Raw genomic sequence first — 14,468 nt, forward strand, 5'->3', positions numbered from 1 at the left:
ATGGCAACCAGTGAATTCGGCACCGCTCAAACGTCAAATTAGTGAACTCGTGCATTGGTCCATAGCTGTTTAGTGGTCTATAATTTAATGTCGTCTCTCGAAAAGACAGTTGCCATGTTCTTCTCTTTGGTGTTATGTCCCAATTGAAATAGAGCCCGCTTCTCGGCTTAGTATTCGTAGGAGCACTTCCATAGTTATTAACTGAAAGCTTTTTTTATATTTGTATGTTATTATTTACACGCAAACCTGGTGGATTAACCTTATGCAAGATTAAGGAAAATGCAAAATGATCATTTTTGCATTTGTATGTCGTGTATGATAATGTATGTCCTGGGAAGTCGTCGAAAAAACTTCTAACCCGAAAAGATCCTCGACAGTTGGTATTCGAACTAAACTAACGAACCTCAGCTTGTCTTGCTGAATAGTTACGCGTACTACCCTTTGCTTATATCCCGTGCCAGTAACTGGCCAGGCTGAAATTGCTTCTACCAATCGGATTTCCAGACTTTTTTTCAATCTGGAATTTTCCAAGCTATGGACCCGTTACTTAAGCAAATAGACAAAAAGGATTCTGTGATAGAAGAATAATCGCGAGTCGATTGTCCGATTGTATTATTCCCTTTAGCTATTCTGCTCGGTCTGTTGATAGATCTCCTGATGTTCCTCTTTGGACTGCATCTCCGCCGGATAGGTTCCGTTCCGCTTATGGGTTCTGTAGTGAGCACCAAGATTGTGCTTCACCGTGAAACGCTTGCCGCAAATTTTGCACGGAAAGAGTGCCACTCCCGTGTGGACCACCGCGTGCAGCTTCAACCCGAATCTGGAAACGTGAAATTCTCTTTTAGTCTGTTCTTTAAGCTACATAGTTACCTGACTTACTTCCGTCGGAACTTCTTCCCGCAAACGCCGCACTCATGCTTGGGATCCTCGGTGTGCAATTTCCTGTGCCGCATCCAGCAGTTCGTTCCCTTGATCCGTTTGCCACAATCCGGACAATCGTAATACCTCATAATGCTCTTGTGCAGATGCCTGTGCTGCTGCAGGCTATACTTCGAATACAGCTGCCTGCCGCAGCCTTCGATTTCGCACACGAACGGCTTAACGCCCAGATGCCGATTCAGGTGCCCCTCGAGACTGATTTGCGACACCAGCTCTCCACACGTGTCGCACATCACCTTCTCAGTCCTATACTTTTGTTTCAATTCGTTGAGTCTCCTTCGATCCCGATTCTTTTTTGGCTTCTTCTGTTCCTCCTCACTGTCCTCTTGATCTGACTCCTCCTCTTGCTCTTCCTCATAGTGATAATCACTATCCCGGTCGTCCTGGATCTCGTCCTCTTCCTCTTCTTTAATGTCCACCGGCAGCTGTTCAATCGCCTCCGCCTCTTTCTGCTCCTCATCCCCAGCACTCTCTTCCTCCAAGTACTCTTCTTCGCCCATGGCGACGCTAACTTCGAAGATTTCCTTTTCCGTTACGATGGTGGCCGTGCTTGTGGCAGTGACCTCCTGACCAGATTCCACTTGCATCACGGCTTCCCTGTGTTGGGTGACCACCTCTAACAACGATTCAATCAACCCCGTGGCTTTGGACCAACGATCCCCGGCGACGATGCCACTGGGATGGAAACCGCTCTTTCTCATCAACAGTTCCGTCTGTTGGCAAATTTCCTGGAAGCTTACGATGGTGTCGATCATCGTCCGGCAGGTGGTGCACATCCGGGTGACGGCGTCGTTCCGGTGGGGCTGTGGAAGAACATAATGTTGATCTTTTTAAAATTGATTCTAGCGGGATACTGGTCCACCAGAGCAAGTAACAGGTCTCTTTTGGAAGACTTGGTCTCTGTTTTAACTTTTGAGTCTATCCTTTTAACTGGTTTGTCTCCAAATTTGTTTCTAAAGTAACTATTGCCCTTAACTTCCTTCTAATTGGGGATCTTTCATGAAAGTCCTCAATGTACTTCTACAAAAATTCCCCGAGATTTTCCTACTAAGGTTTTTTTCAGTTATTCCTCTAGCCATTTTCCTTCGCGAATTCATCTACGGTTTATGTCAGGAATTGTTCCAAAATTAATTCAGGGAGAAATCCTGGAAATCTATTGAGCACGTTTGAGGAATTCCTGAATAAATTTGACCCGCGATTTATCATGAGGTGCCTCCAGTAATTCATCTAGACGTTTCTCCAACTTTTCATCCACGCATTACTCCTGCTATTCTTTCAGACATTTCACGAGTAACCTTTCAAGTAAAAGTTTCATGGAATCTTCAAAATTTAATTTGAGGTTTTACACCAGCAAATATTCCGGGTTCAACGTATTTTTTTTAATACCTATCTAAGAAATTCATCTAGAAAAATCTCCAAATTATCCTCAGAAGTTAGCGAATTCTTCAGAGATCATCAGAAATTTCTACAGAGTGTCTACTCGTTTACGTTCCTCTTGGGATTTTCTTAAGAAATTTCTTTGATGATTTGAGACACGATTTTTTCCAGAAATTCCGCCTTGGATTTTCTCCAGATATACTTCCGGAGATTTTTCCAAGAGCTCCGATGATTTGGTTCAGGATTTTCTCTAGGATGATTTTCTCCAGAAATACTTTCGGGGATTTTTTCAGAGAATTTTTCCGGAGATTTCCTCCGAGAATTTCTCTTGGGATTAAAACCTGGAATTAATTAGAGAATTCTCTCCTGGATTTTTTTCTACAATTTCTCCAGGGGTTTCGAGGATTCCTTCGGCGATTTCCCCAGGAACCCCTCCGCGAGTTTTCTCCAGGAATTTCCCAGGGGATTTTCAATAGCTACTCAATGGATTTCGTTCAGCAATTATTCGGGGAATTTAGTCTAGAAATTCTTTCGGAGATTTTCACCAGGAATTGCTCCGGATATTTCCACAAGAACCTCCGAGAATTGCCTCCAGAAATTCTTCTGGGGATTTCGTCCAGGAATTCCACGGCGATTTTCTCCAGAAATTCCTTCGAAGATTTTTTCATCGAATTTCTCTGGAGATTTCCCCCAAGAATTCCTCAGGGAATTCACTCCAGGAATTTCTCCGAGAATGGGGGTATTCCTAGACCTCCTTGGAGATTTTTTCCAGGAATTCAACAGGGGATTTCTATAGCAATTCCTCCAGGGATTTTGTCCAGGATTTTCTTAAAAAATCTGTCGGGGATTTTTTTATCAGAGAAGTTTTTCGAAGATTTCCTTCAGGAATTTCTCTTGTGATTTGAATTAGGAATTTCTCTTGGGATTTCAACCAGGAATTTCTCCGGGGATTTTCTCCAGGGATACCTTCGGGGATTTCAAGGATTACTCTGGCATTATCCCCAAGAACTCCTCTGAGAATTTTCTCCAGGAATTCCTCAGGGAATTTCCAATAGCAATTCCTACGGAGATTTCGTCCAGGATTTTCCCTTGGGATTTCGTCCAGAAATTCATTGAGAAATTCATCTAAGGATTTTCTTCAAAAAATTTGTCTGGGATTTTTTTAGAGAAATTTTTCTTTTCGAAACTTCTTGTGAGATATCCTTCAAGAATTCTTCTGGGAATTTCGTCCAGAAATTCCTCCAGGGATTTCGTCCAGGAATTCCTCCAGAAACTTCTTTGACGATATGCTCCAGGGATTTCTTCCGGAGAATTCTCCCAAGAACTCCTCCGGGGATTTTCTTCAAAAATTCTTCAGGAGATCTCCAATAGCAATTCCTTCGGGGATTTGCAACAAGAAATTTCTCTGGGGATTTCATCAAGGAAGTTCTCCGGGGATTTTCTTAAAAAAAATCCTCCGGAGATTGCTTTGTAGAATTCCTCTGGGGATTTACTCCAGGAATTTCTCCGAGAATATCAAATAGCAATTCCTTCGGGGATGTTCGTCAAGACCTCTATTGAGAATTTTTTCCAGGAATTCCCCAAGAGACTTCTAATAACAATTCCTACGGGGATTTCGTCCAAAAATTCTTTTGTGCTTTCCTCCAGGAAATGCTTCGGGAATTTCCTCCAGAAGCACCTTCGGAGATTGGTCCAGGAACTCCCCTGAGCATTTCCTCCAGAAACTTCCCTGGCGATTTGCTCTAGGAATTAAAAGGGGATTTTCAGTAGCAATCCTTCAAGGGATTTCGTCCAGAACTTCCTCTGGGTATTTCACCCAAAAAAATCATAGAGAAATTTCTCCGGGGATTTTTTTCAGAAATTCTTTCTGGGATTTTTTTCAGAGAATTTTTCTGGAAATTTTCTCCAGGTAGTTCGTAAAAAATTTGCAACAGGATTTTTTTTCCGAAAATTTTTTCCAGGAATTTCTTAGAGAATTTTCTTCAGACATGCCCCCGGGGATTTCTTCCAAGAACTTTTCCGAGAATTCCCTCCAAAAAATAATCCGGGGATTTCCTTCGCAGATATTCTCCAAGAATTCCTCCGGGAATTCTTTTGGAGCTCCACTAGGAATTCCTTCGAATTTCCTTCTTAGTTTCTTCAGGAATATCTCTAGAGTTCGTCAAGCAATTACCCAAGAGTTTCTCTAGAAACGCCTCCAGAGTTCCTCCAGAAATACATCCGGAGTTCCTCCATAGTTTTTCTACGATTTACTTTTGGAGATTCTGTAGGATTTTGTCCAGAGTTCCTACAGGAATTCCTTTAAAGTTCTCTGGGTATTCCTTCGGTGCTTCACCGTTCATTCCTCCTGAGCTACTTTGGAGTACTTTGGATTTCCTTCTTAGCTCCTTTGGAATTGTTGTGTAGTTCTTTCTGGTATTCCTGGTATTCTGGTAGAACTCCAGAGGAATTTCTGGAGCAACTCAGGAGGAATCACCGGTGAAGCTCCGAAGGAACTCTAAAGAAATTCCTGTAGGAATTTTGGACATAACTCTAGAAAATCTCCAAAGGAAATCCTGGAGTAACTACGAAGAAATTCCTGGAGAAACTCCGGATGCGTTACTGGAGGAAGTCCGGAAGCGTTTCTAGTGAAACACTGGAGTAATTGCTTGACGAACTCCGAAGAAATTCCTGGAGAAACTAAGAAGAAAGTTCAAATTCCCACAGTTGGAAGGAAACTTCGGAGGAACTTTCTAGAAATCCAAATGAATCGCTGGATGAATTTTTGGAAGAAATCTAGGATAACTGCCGGTGGAATCCGGAGGACGTTCCGAGGAATTGCTGGGTGATATCCAGAAGAATTGCCGATGGAAATCCGGAATAGTTTTTAGAGGAATTCTCAGAAGAAGTCTACATAAATTCCCGGAGAAACTTTTGAGAAATTTTCTGAGAAACTCTGGACAAACTCCCGGAGGGAATGTAGTGAATTATTCGAAGCAACTTCAGAAGAATTCCATTTCATGTTTACTATGATGGTCCTCTCAATCAACTTTCCAAAGCATTTCTGTTCTATGAGTCGATGGGAACTTCAGTAATCGATTCATGGAGGTTTGCCTGTACTTGAGGAACTCTGGAAAATTCTGAAGATATTTCTAAAAAAATCAGGACGAATTATGGAGAAAATCCGAAGGAATTCCCGGTGGTGCTCCAAAAAAATTCCCGGAAGAGTTCTTGAAAAAATAAATCTCGGAGGATTTTTTGGTGGAACTCCATGGAGGAAATCCTCGGCTCCAGAGGGGAAACCTTAAGAGGAGTTCTTGTGACATCCCTGAAGGATTTTTTTTTTGAAAAAATCGCCGGATGAATTTCTGAAGAATTCACTGAGAAAAATCTACACGTCAAGGTCGTGTGTTTTACTTATAGATTTGCGCAATGAGGAAAACCACATGATTTGAGTGTGGTAGCCATATGGATTTCATCATTGATTTCACGGTATAATAACATGTGTATCAACATTAGGTTGTCATGTGAAACAAACATGAATTTCCAAATATTAAATCATGAAAACCAACTGATTTGCTTATTGAATTCGAAATGTAGTAGCTTTAGATAGTCATGTGTGATAGAACATAAATGTCATGGGACTGAAAGAAGAAATTTGGTAGAAAAACTTTTGCTCCCCAAAATATGGATCCGAGGCTCCTCTGCTTGTCGCAAGCTCTCTTGATTTTTTTTTCAAACCCGTGAGCCAGCAACAAGCGGGGCGCCACAAATCCATAATTTGGGAAGCCAGGGATAAGCATATTCCATTTTTTTTCGAAACTGAAAGCCAGGAAAATCTGTTAGTGGAATCCGATTTTTCTACTAAACTATACATAATAATCAATGTTTTCTTATAGAAAGGTAGAATTCTCGTATATCGGTCAACTTCACTAATAAAAGAAAAATCGAATTCACAAATTTTCATCTAACACTTTCAGCTTCAAAATTTGCTTCTTCTCTTTGGAAACATGATGATGACTGTCGTTCGAAGCGAGGTCCAACCGAAATTCAGTTCACTATGCATCCCATGGGTTGATCACAAACAATTTAGAAGCTTTGAACATGGAAATCGATAGCATAACTCATGGATTTCATCATAACAATCTCATTGCGCAAATCAATGAATCGACCAACTTGAACATGATGATTATGACACAAGATAACCATAAGCAAAACACACTGAATCCGTGTTGGGGTGATGATCTATGCGTCCATAGGTTGACACATACGAATCTGAAGAGAAAGCTTCGGGAACTTATGTGGAAAAAATATGGAATCCCTGTTGTCGGTTGATGAATCAATCCATGAAGCAAAACACAGGAATTTAATGTGTAACACACACGAAGTTTGCAAGAAAATCATAGCAAATCGATATGGACGTTCATGAATAAATCCATAATTTTAAACACACAGATCGAGCGTGTGGATTTTTATCAGTGAAAATTCCGATGGAATTCCTGGTGGAGCCAGATCCTATTCTTGGCACATTTGATTCATTTTGGCAGAGGGGTTTTTGTAAGCTACATAGCTTATATTTGGTCAAAATATGCATCGTACTGAGGCGCTTCTAATTGCAAAGTTTCAGACGATTCGGCCGAGAAAAACCCCCCATGCCAAAGTGGTTCTGCACCCTACTTTTTCTCTAAATGTCCAAACAATGCGGAACAAACACTGTAGCTGCCAATAATGATAAACAAGAAGCAAGACAGGGTGTCGACTCAATTTGTAAAATAAAATTCCCTGACTTTCCCTGACCTTCCAGTCGTTTTCCAGAAAAATTCCAGTCCACTGAAATTGATTAATTTGAACAAAAATGAAATTTGTACAAGAAGATACATATCCGACTATTTACATGATGTATAGGCCAGGGGAAGTGGTTCACCTAGAGTGAATTTCTGTCAGAGAAAAAGTAGATTTTGTATGAGATTTGACAGAAAAATGAAAAAAAAAATTCCCTATACACCAGAGACGCATTTGCTCAGATCATGTACTTGTTGTTGCTGTTGTTCATGTTCATGTTCTTAGCCACGGTTTATATTCCATAAATTGACAGATACTTGACGACGTCATTCCAATCCACCTCGAACAAATTTATTGAAAAAATGATCTAGTGATCCAGATCACGTCACATGTTTACAATCAAATTTGATGTTTACATCTGGGGGTGCAAACTGGATATCAACAAGCAGCCAGGCTGCTGTCAAGCTAAATTTTTCATGAAAATGATCCGAGTATACCTAGGAGTGTGCGGTCATTACTTAGTCATGCTAAAAATGGTATGCAGTTTATGTGACACAAAAACTTCCAACTTTCGAAAAAACATTATACTTGGTCTTATTTATGCATAAGTTTATCAAAAGTCTGGTAAAACATATTTCTTACTAAGGTACGATGAGAAACTATCTGATTCAGTCGATTTATTGGACTTATTATCAGCATCTATCAGCAGTAGTTTTGTGTAAAGTATGTTAAGTGTGCACATTTTAAATGGTTTCCTGCCAGACAAGCAAACAAGCAACGGTTAGCACTGGTGTAAGAAGTTTTGTTAAAATTGAAAGGCCAACATGTTCGAGTTCGCACCCCTTAGGTTTACATAATTAAAGAGACTGCCTTGTATTTATAAACAGTTTTCTTAGTCAGTCTTGGCATTTTTCAGAACTTTTTACCAAAATTTACACCGCCGAGCGCTCAGCAAACATATCTTTCGACGAGATCTCAGTAAGTGGGGTATTTTTTTTTTTTGCTGGGATTCTGGAAATATTTTGCGAAAATCAACTAACAAACTTTTTTTGCCAAGAGTTTGTTAAAAAAATAAATAAATACTGAGCACACGGAATTGCCGAACTCAATTTAGTTTGTATAGCTTATGAATTGCTTCAAAGAATTCAACAGAAATGTCTCAGAAATTCTTCTTGGAATTATTAAACGTTTTAACAAGATTTTCTTCCAATGCTTCTTCGAGAACTCTTCGATGATTTAATTTAGGCTGGTAGAATCGCAATTCGGCTGCTTTTTGGAAACAACTAATGTGTTTTTATAACTATAACTAGCACAGCAATGCGAATCTTTTAAGTTTGATTGTGTAATTGTACAAGTGAAATGCGAGTATTCCGAGATTGACCAAATCAAGAATAAAAGTACCCAATTATATGGGATATACGTGGAAGTTGTTTGAATCACGATTTCTGATGCCGGTGAACTAGCATTTCAGCTGTTAAAAGAGTTGTTTTGGACACTTAACTTAATTTGGTGAGTTCGTTCCTGATTATTGCTAGTTTTCCCTTTTGTTCCCACGAGCCCATATATGGTCTTATTTTTGAGTTAGACGAAATTGATAATAACCTGTATATAAAAATATGGCCGATATGTATTGAAATCCTGTTGGTTATCAATCCCAGGTCTGAGGTCAAAGTAAGTTTTCTTTTAGTTTTAGAGAGCAAGCAATGGCGCTTGAGCCTAGGCCTTACACCCAGGACATGAGGCAGAAATACCCGTGTCCCAACCCCAAAAACGGAGACGGAAAATAAACGGAATGTGCATTAACCTTCTTAGCAAAGCAACTCCCAACGATCTATCAATATTCCTGAAATGGAACGGTTAATACGGTTGTCCCCGTTACTTCTTTCATAAATTTGGAAATTCTCGTCTATCAGGTTATTCGTTCGTGAATAGTCTGATCGCCGTGAATTTTCGAATTATCTTCAAACCAAAGTCTGCACAGTGGGCCTGACCATTTTAATATCTGTATCATATCATAATACTGACACGAGAGATTAACGGAATATGTTCCGGTATTTCCAGGATGCTTTTAATTATTGGCTGTGCATGTACTTAGAATAGAATAGAATGCTTCTTCGAAAACTCTTCTAAGATTTATCCTAGGAGTTCCGCAACCCAAACTCAAAGCTTTCTTCAATAATTTTACTAATCACGCCTCAAGGTTTCTCTAAAAATTGTTAGAGAATTCCTTCTTGTATTGAATTTGTCCACGAATAGCGTGCCTCCAGCAATGCTCGAAGAAACTCCTCTAAGAATTCTTCGATGAGTATATCCAAGTAATCTAATAAAATTTCAATGGCTTATCGAGCAGATGCCTTGAAACAAAATCACTGTTTTCTGAATTTTATGAAGCGTCTTCAGAATTTCTGGTGCATTCTCTGAGCATATTCTTTCTTAGTTTAAACGAACTGGGCATACTTATGAGTCCAGTATGATGTCCACATAAGTATGATGTAGTAGGCAATTTCACAACAAATATAACATGAGTGAAATTGTAAAAAAATCATCCGAAAATATGTACCACTGTTAAAATCACACCACAAACTTTCAGGAATACAAATCTAGAAAACCAAGCAGTTTTCAGTGCTGAAACATTTATCGATTGATCACTACCAGCGACTAACCAACGATTTTATTTTTCAAAGTAAATAGTTGTTTGATTCACCAGATTTGTGCTCATAAAAAAATGATATACGGCTTTCATTCATCTGCACCAAAATACAAGATTAGTATTACTCTATACATTCAAATTCCGTAACTCGATATTGAAGCATCGAGTTACAGAACACAAAACCAGTGCAACCAGACCATCGAGGTAGCCATGAAAACCAACTTTTACTATGGTTCTCGAATTCGATATCGAAATATGAGTAAGGGATAGTTGACTGTATAACGTTTTCCCAGTTTTACTTCGATATTTTGAGCGAATCCGCAGGATTAACATGATTTGATGGAGTGAATTCCATTTTTATTTAAAGATTTTGAGCGAAATACGCAAAAATAGTCAATGAGTAAATCTGGCAAACTTTAAAACTAAATAGATGAAGCACTGCTGATACTTTTCATGTCATAACACTATAAATTCTTAGTATAAGTATATGTAGAATATTGCATTTTACTTAATTATGCATAAAAGCGTTTTCCCAATGGTGAACATCTATTTTGAAAGATTGATTCCCAGTTTTTAAGAGATCGTATTAATAGCATAGCATGCAAGAAATTATTGCAATTCTTGTATGAAATTTGATATTTTTCCCTGACCTCTAGTGAAATTCCCTGACTTTCCCTGACTTTCCAGGTCAAAAATTGAATTCCCTGACTTTCCCTGACTTTCCAGGTTTTTCCAGGTAGTCGACACCCTGCAAGAATAGCCGGTGCGGAAACAGGGTCGTACTCTACCAACCTTGATATCAACGATCGGTGCAGAAATGAAAGAATAGCTAAAATAGAACCGGTGGGCATCGTCTTAGTCCGCTCACAACCGTTTATCCCAACTGTTGTTATTCCCTGATATTTCCAGGTTTTAAGAAATAATTCCAAGCTCAAGAAAAACTCTTAAATACTAATGATTATCGAATGATTAATTTTGAATGAATTTGAATTCATTTCTAACAGCAGGTCTTAAATGGCTTCAAAACACTTGAAAACAAGGATTTATTTAGTTCTTTAGTAATTATTTCCCACGGAATTCCCCCTACAATTTCATTTTAGAAACGTCAAGAATACAATATTGGTTTTTCGAAGGTGAACCACAGAAAACACCTCAGAGATTTCATTAGGAATTCCTCCAAAGAATTTCCAACAGTCTTAAACTCCAGACTTTTATGCAACGATTCTTCCATTGCTTCCTTTTGGGCACTCTTAAAAATACCCGTTTAGAACATCTAAAAAAACAGTAACTTCTCCAGGAAGCACCTCTGGGTCTTTCTTAGAATCCCCTACAACATAACATTGTTTTTCTGAATATTTTTAACATTTCACTTTGAAATTTATCTATGCATACTTTCTGGATGTACCCTAGAGATTCCTTCTAAAATTTCTTAAGAAATTACTCCAGTAATTCTTTGAGATATTTCCCAAGTAAGTGAAAATTTTTCAGAAATTATTGAATAAATCTTTGATAAAAACCTGGACGAGTAATATTTTAGAAGAAAACCTAAAGTAAACGCTGATGAAGCTTGTGTAACGTTTAAAGTTCATAACTCTTGATGAACAAGGATCCCTGAAAGAACTCCTGGACACTTGAGGAAGTTTTAGAAGATTTCCTAGATCAATCGTTAAGATATTGAAAAAATAAATCAATCGAATAGCTTATCCCGTAGGATTTTATGAATTCTAATTCCTTGAATAACATAGGAAAGAATTTTCAAAAAAGTTTGTATAAGAATTATCGGAGTAAATACTGGAAAATTTGCAGTGGTGTTAACTGGTGATTAACTTGAATAAACTTTAGAAGATTTCAAGGGTGTTTTATTCGAGAAATTCATTGGAAGAAGTTTGGATGAAATGCTGAAGAAACTCCTACAAACAAATCTATAGGAGCATTGTGATGAATCGACGATCGAGTTTATTGGGAAAGCCTTCCTTCCTAATAAATTTCCTCGAACAACCCCTCGAGAAACTGTTGGAGCGATTCCTGGGAGTAACCATGGATGAACTCTAAAGGAATTCACATGAAAAAGCGTAGGAACTCTTGAGGGGTTCCTTGGTAAAATATCTAAGCGATTTTTTTTTCAAAATTATGGAATAAATCCTTGTGGGTTTGCTTGAAGAAATTTCTGTACATGAATCTTTGGAAAATTCTTTAGGGCACCAACTGGAGGAAGCGATTGAAGAATTAGTACATAGTTTGGGATAGTTTTCGAAAAAAATAAATCAAAGAAAGAAATGAAGAAACTACGGAAGCACAATCTGGAGAAATTCCTCTAAGCATCCTTCGAAAATTTGCTGGATGAATTTCTGGATAATTGGTAGAGAGAACTCTATAAAAAAAAAATCTAGAGAACATGCTTGAAAGTATTCCAGATCAACTCTCTTGGAATTACTGGGATATTTCTTGAAGCTTATCCTCGAGGGATCTGAGAGTGATGAGCCTGTTGAATAGTCGCATTATAGTCTCTGAGTGTTACTGTGTATCTTTTTGCATGAGGATTAACTGCAACCAAAATAATGAAAATTGTGACTTCAGAGACCATTTTGTTCAAAACAGAGACTTAAGAGATCTTCCTTAAAAAATAGAAACTTTTTCAAGACTTGCATTGAAATAGACACCAAGTATCTTAAAAGAGACCTGCTACCAACTCTGCAAAGGACATAAAATGTTTTTTTTTTGTATTTCAATAGAATTTCTACGAAATACAGGAATTTTTGAAAAGTTTAACTTTCTAATCCCTGTTTTCGTTTTCTTGGCTTTGTATATAATACATTATATTATATTATATTTTTTTTTCAAACAAGGTTTTATTTTCCAGGGATTTAGTCGCTACCAGCCCTGTGGCCCACAAACAAACAAACCTTGATTCCTGCGGCTCGGAAGATTCGCTTCTTCCAGTCGGATCCGCGGGAAAATATTTCCAGCAGGTCATCTTTCGGGTACTCCTGCAGGCAGAGGCGGCACAGTGGGACACGGCGGGCGTAAGTTCTTCTCGTGACCGACGGTTGTTCGGTCATTGCGTTTTTTTTTCGTTCCGAAGCCAAGATGAAATTTTACTGTTTAGCTCTTTACGGTCGGCGGACGACGGTTTTGTTTTGTTGTCGCTTCAAAGCTGTCAAGCTGGCGGCCTTCAGCATTGGGCGATCGTGGATTTCTTTATCGATTTGAAGTAGTTCGAGAAATGGTCATTAGGTCGAATTTACGGAATTTACAGCTCAAAAAATACTATCACTGCAAAATTGGCTTGATACAAAATTGAAAAGGTTGGTGGCTAAGTCCAGAAACAGTTTGGGCCTGTTCACAAATTTCATAACGGTGAAGGTGGTGGGTGGGTGTCTTTAAAATGTTACAGCTCATACAAAATTTGTAGAATATTCATACAAAAAGTGTTATGAGAAGGGTGGTGGGTGTCAACAATGGTCATTTTTGGCGTTATGAAATTTGTGAATGAACCCTTTTAATGCTTAACGCGAAAAAGTAAAAACCATCATTCGCAAAATTAAAGGTAATCAATGCGCTTAAAAGCAATTGTTTGCAAGCGCACGCATCGTTTTTGTTCGTGTTTGACGTTTACACACTACCGTCACTACAATCCCAACAAGCACACTCCGCCACATTTCGGCACACCATTTTCGGCCACGCCTGAGAACTTTCGAGCGATCACCATTCTAAATGCGACCTACAAAATATTATCTCAGATCATCTTCCGTCGCCTGTCACCTATAGGCCTTTTCATGTGACAGTTCCGTCTATGCATTTGTTTACATCGGTGGAGGACCGGTGCTAACAAGAGCCTGTCATTTTCATAAAAGAACTGTCAAAGAGCTTCTGGATCAGCTGATTTGAGACGTCATGTGAAAAGGCCTATAGTAAGCGAGTTCGTGGGAAGTTCAAGACCAACAATTGAAAAGGCCTCAAGTCCAAAATGTAAACAAATCGGTTTTCTGCTGATTTTAGTGTATTAGAGCCTATTCTTACTAAAACATACAATAGTCATTTAAAAATATGCATAAAAGTTGAAAAAAATAACATTTTTCTAAAAGGCCCCATCTCATTTTCCGCTAACCAGGATATTCATTGCAAATGCGGCCTTTTCTCAAAAAGGCCTCATTTCTATATCTGACGGAAACCGAGTTGAGGCCTGTTAAAAAAAACATCAAAATTGCAATGTAGGTTGCGAAAAACGTTCCAAATTCACTAAGTAGATGCAGGTTATACTACGGAGCGACTGCTCCTTGTATTATTTTATACATTGGTTTAGACGGCGAACATTATCAAGTTTTCCGTTGGGCTCCTGTAGACTGATGTATTTTGTATCACACTACCTAATAATACCTGTGTCAGCCTGCCTGTACTTCACAAATTATCAACAAAAACACAATTTGGTTTCAATTGCATGAAAAATAACGTTCAATTGCAATATTATTCCAATTGAACCAATATATCCATACATTTTCTCGACGACAAACTCGCGTAGCACATACATAATGTTCATGGATGACGAGGGGTTCAATCAATCACATATTTAATCGACCGCACGAATCTTCTCGTGCTGTAGGGATCTCCATGTACTTTACTTCACCACTTAACACTCTTCTACACTTCAAATTTCTTATTTCATCATCAATTTTGAATGATTTTCAAAAGGCCACATCAGAAGATAATGAAAAAACAAGCCACAACTAGAAGGCCTCAACAC

At 38.6% G+C, this 14,468-nt stretch overlaps 1 protein-coding gene across 1 annotated transcript; it reads right to left on the bottom strand.

Moving 5' to 3' along the window:
- Nucleotides 1-569: 569 nt before the first annotated feature.
- On the bottom strand, nucleotides 570-12,879 carry LOC5580063 (zinc finger protein 224). Its single transcript, XM_001654769.2, has 3 exons — nucleotides 12,631-12,879; nucleotides 880-1,742; nucleotides 570-820 (listed from the first exon to the last, which is right to left on the bottom strand). The coding sequence occupies exons 1-3, from the start codon at nucleotides 12,784-12,786 to the stop codon at nucleotides 622-624; spliced, it is 1,218 nt and encodes a 405-aa protein (XP_001654819.1). The 5' UTR covers nucleotides 12,787-12,879; the 3' UTR covers nucleotides 570-621.
- Between the last annotated feature and the right edge of the window lie 1,589 nt (nucleotides 12,880-14,468).

This window comes from Aedes aegypti, chromosome 1 (genome assembly GCF_002204515.2).
Source record: "Aedes aegypti strain LVP_AGWG chromosome 1, AaegL5.0 Primary Assembly, whole genome shotgun sequence".
Taxonomy (NCBI): Eukaryota; Metazoa; Arthropoda; class Insecta; order Diptera; family Culicidae; genus Aedes; species Aedes aegypti.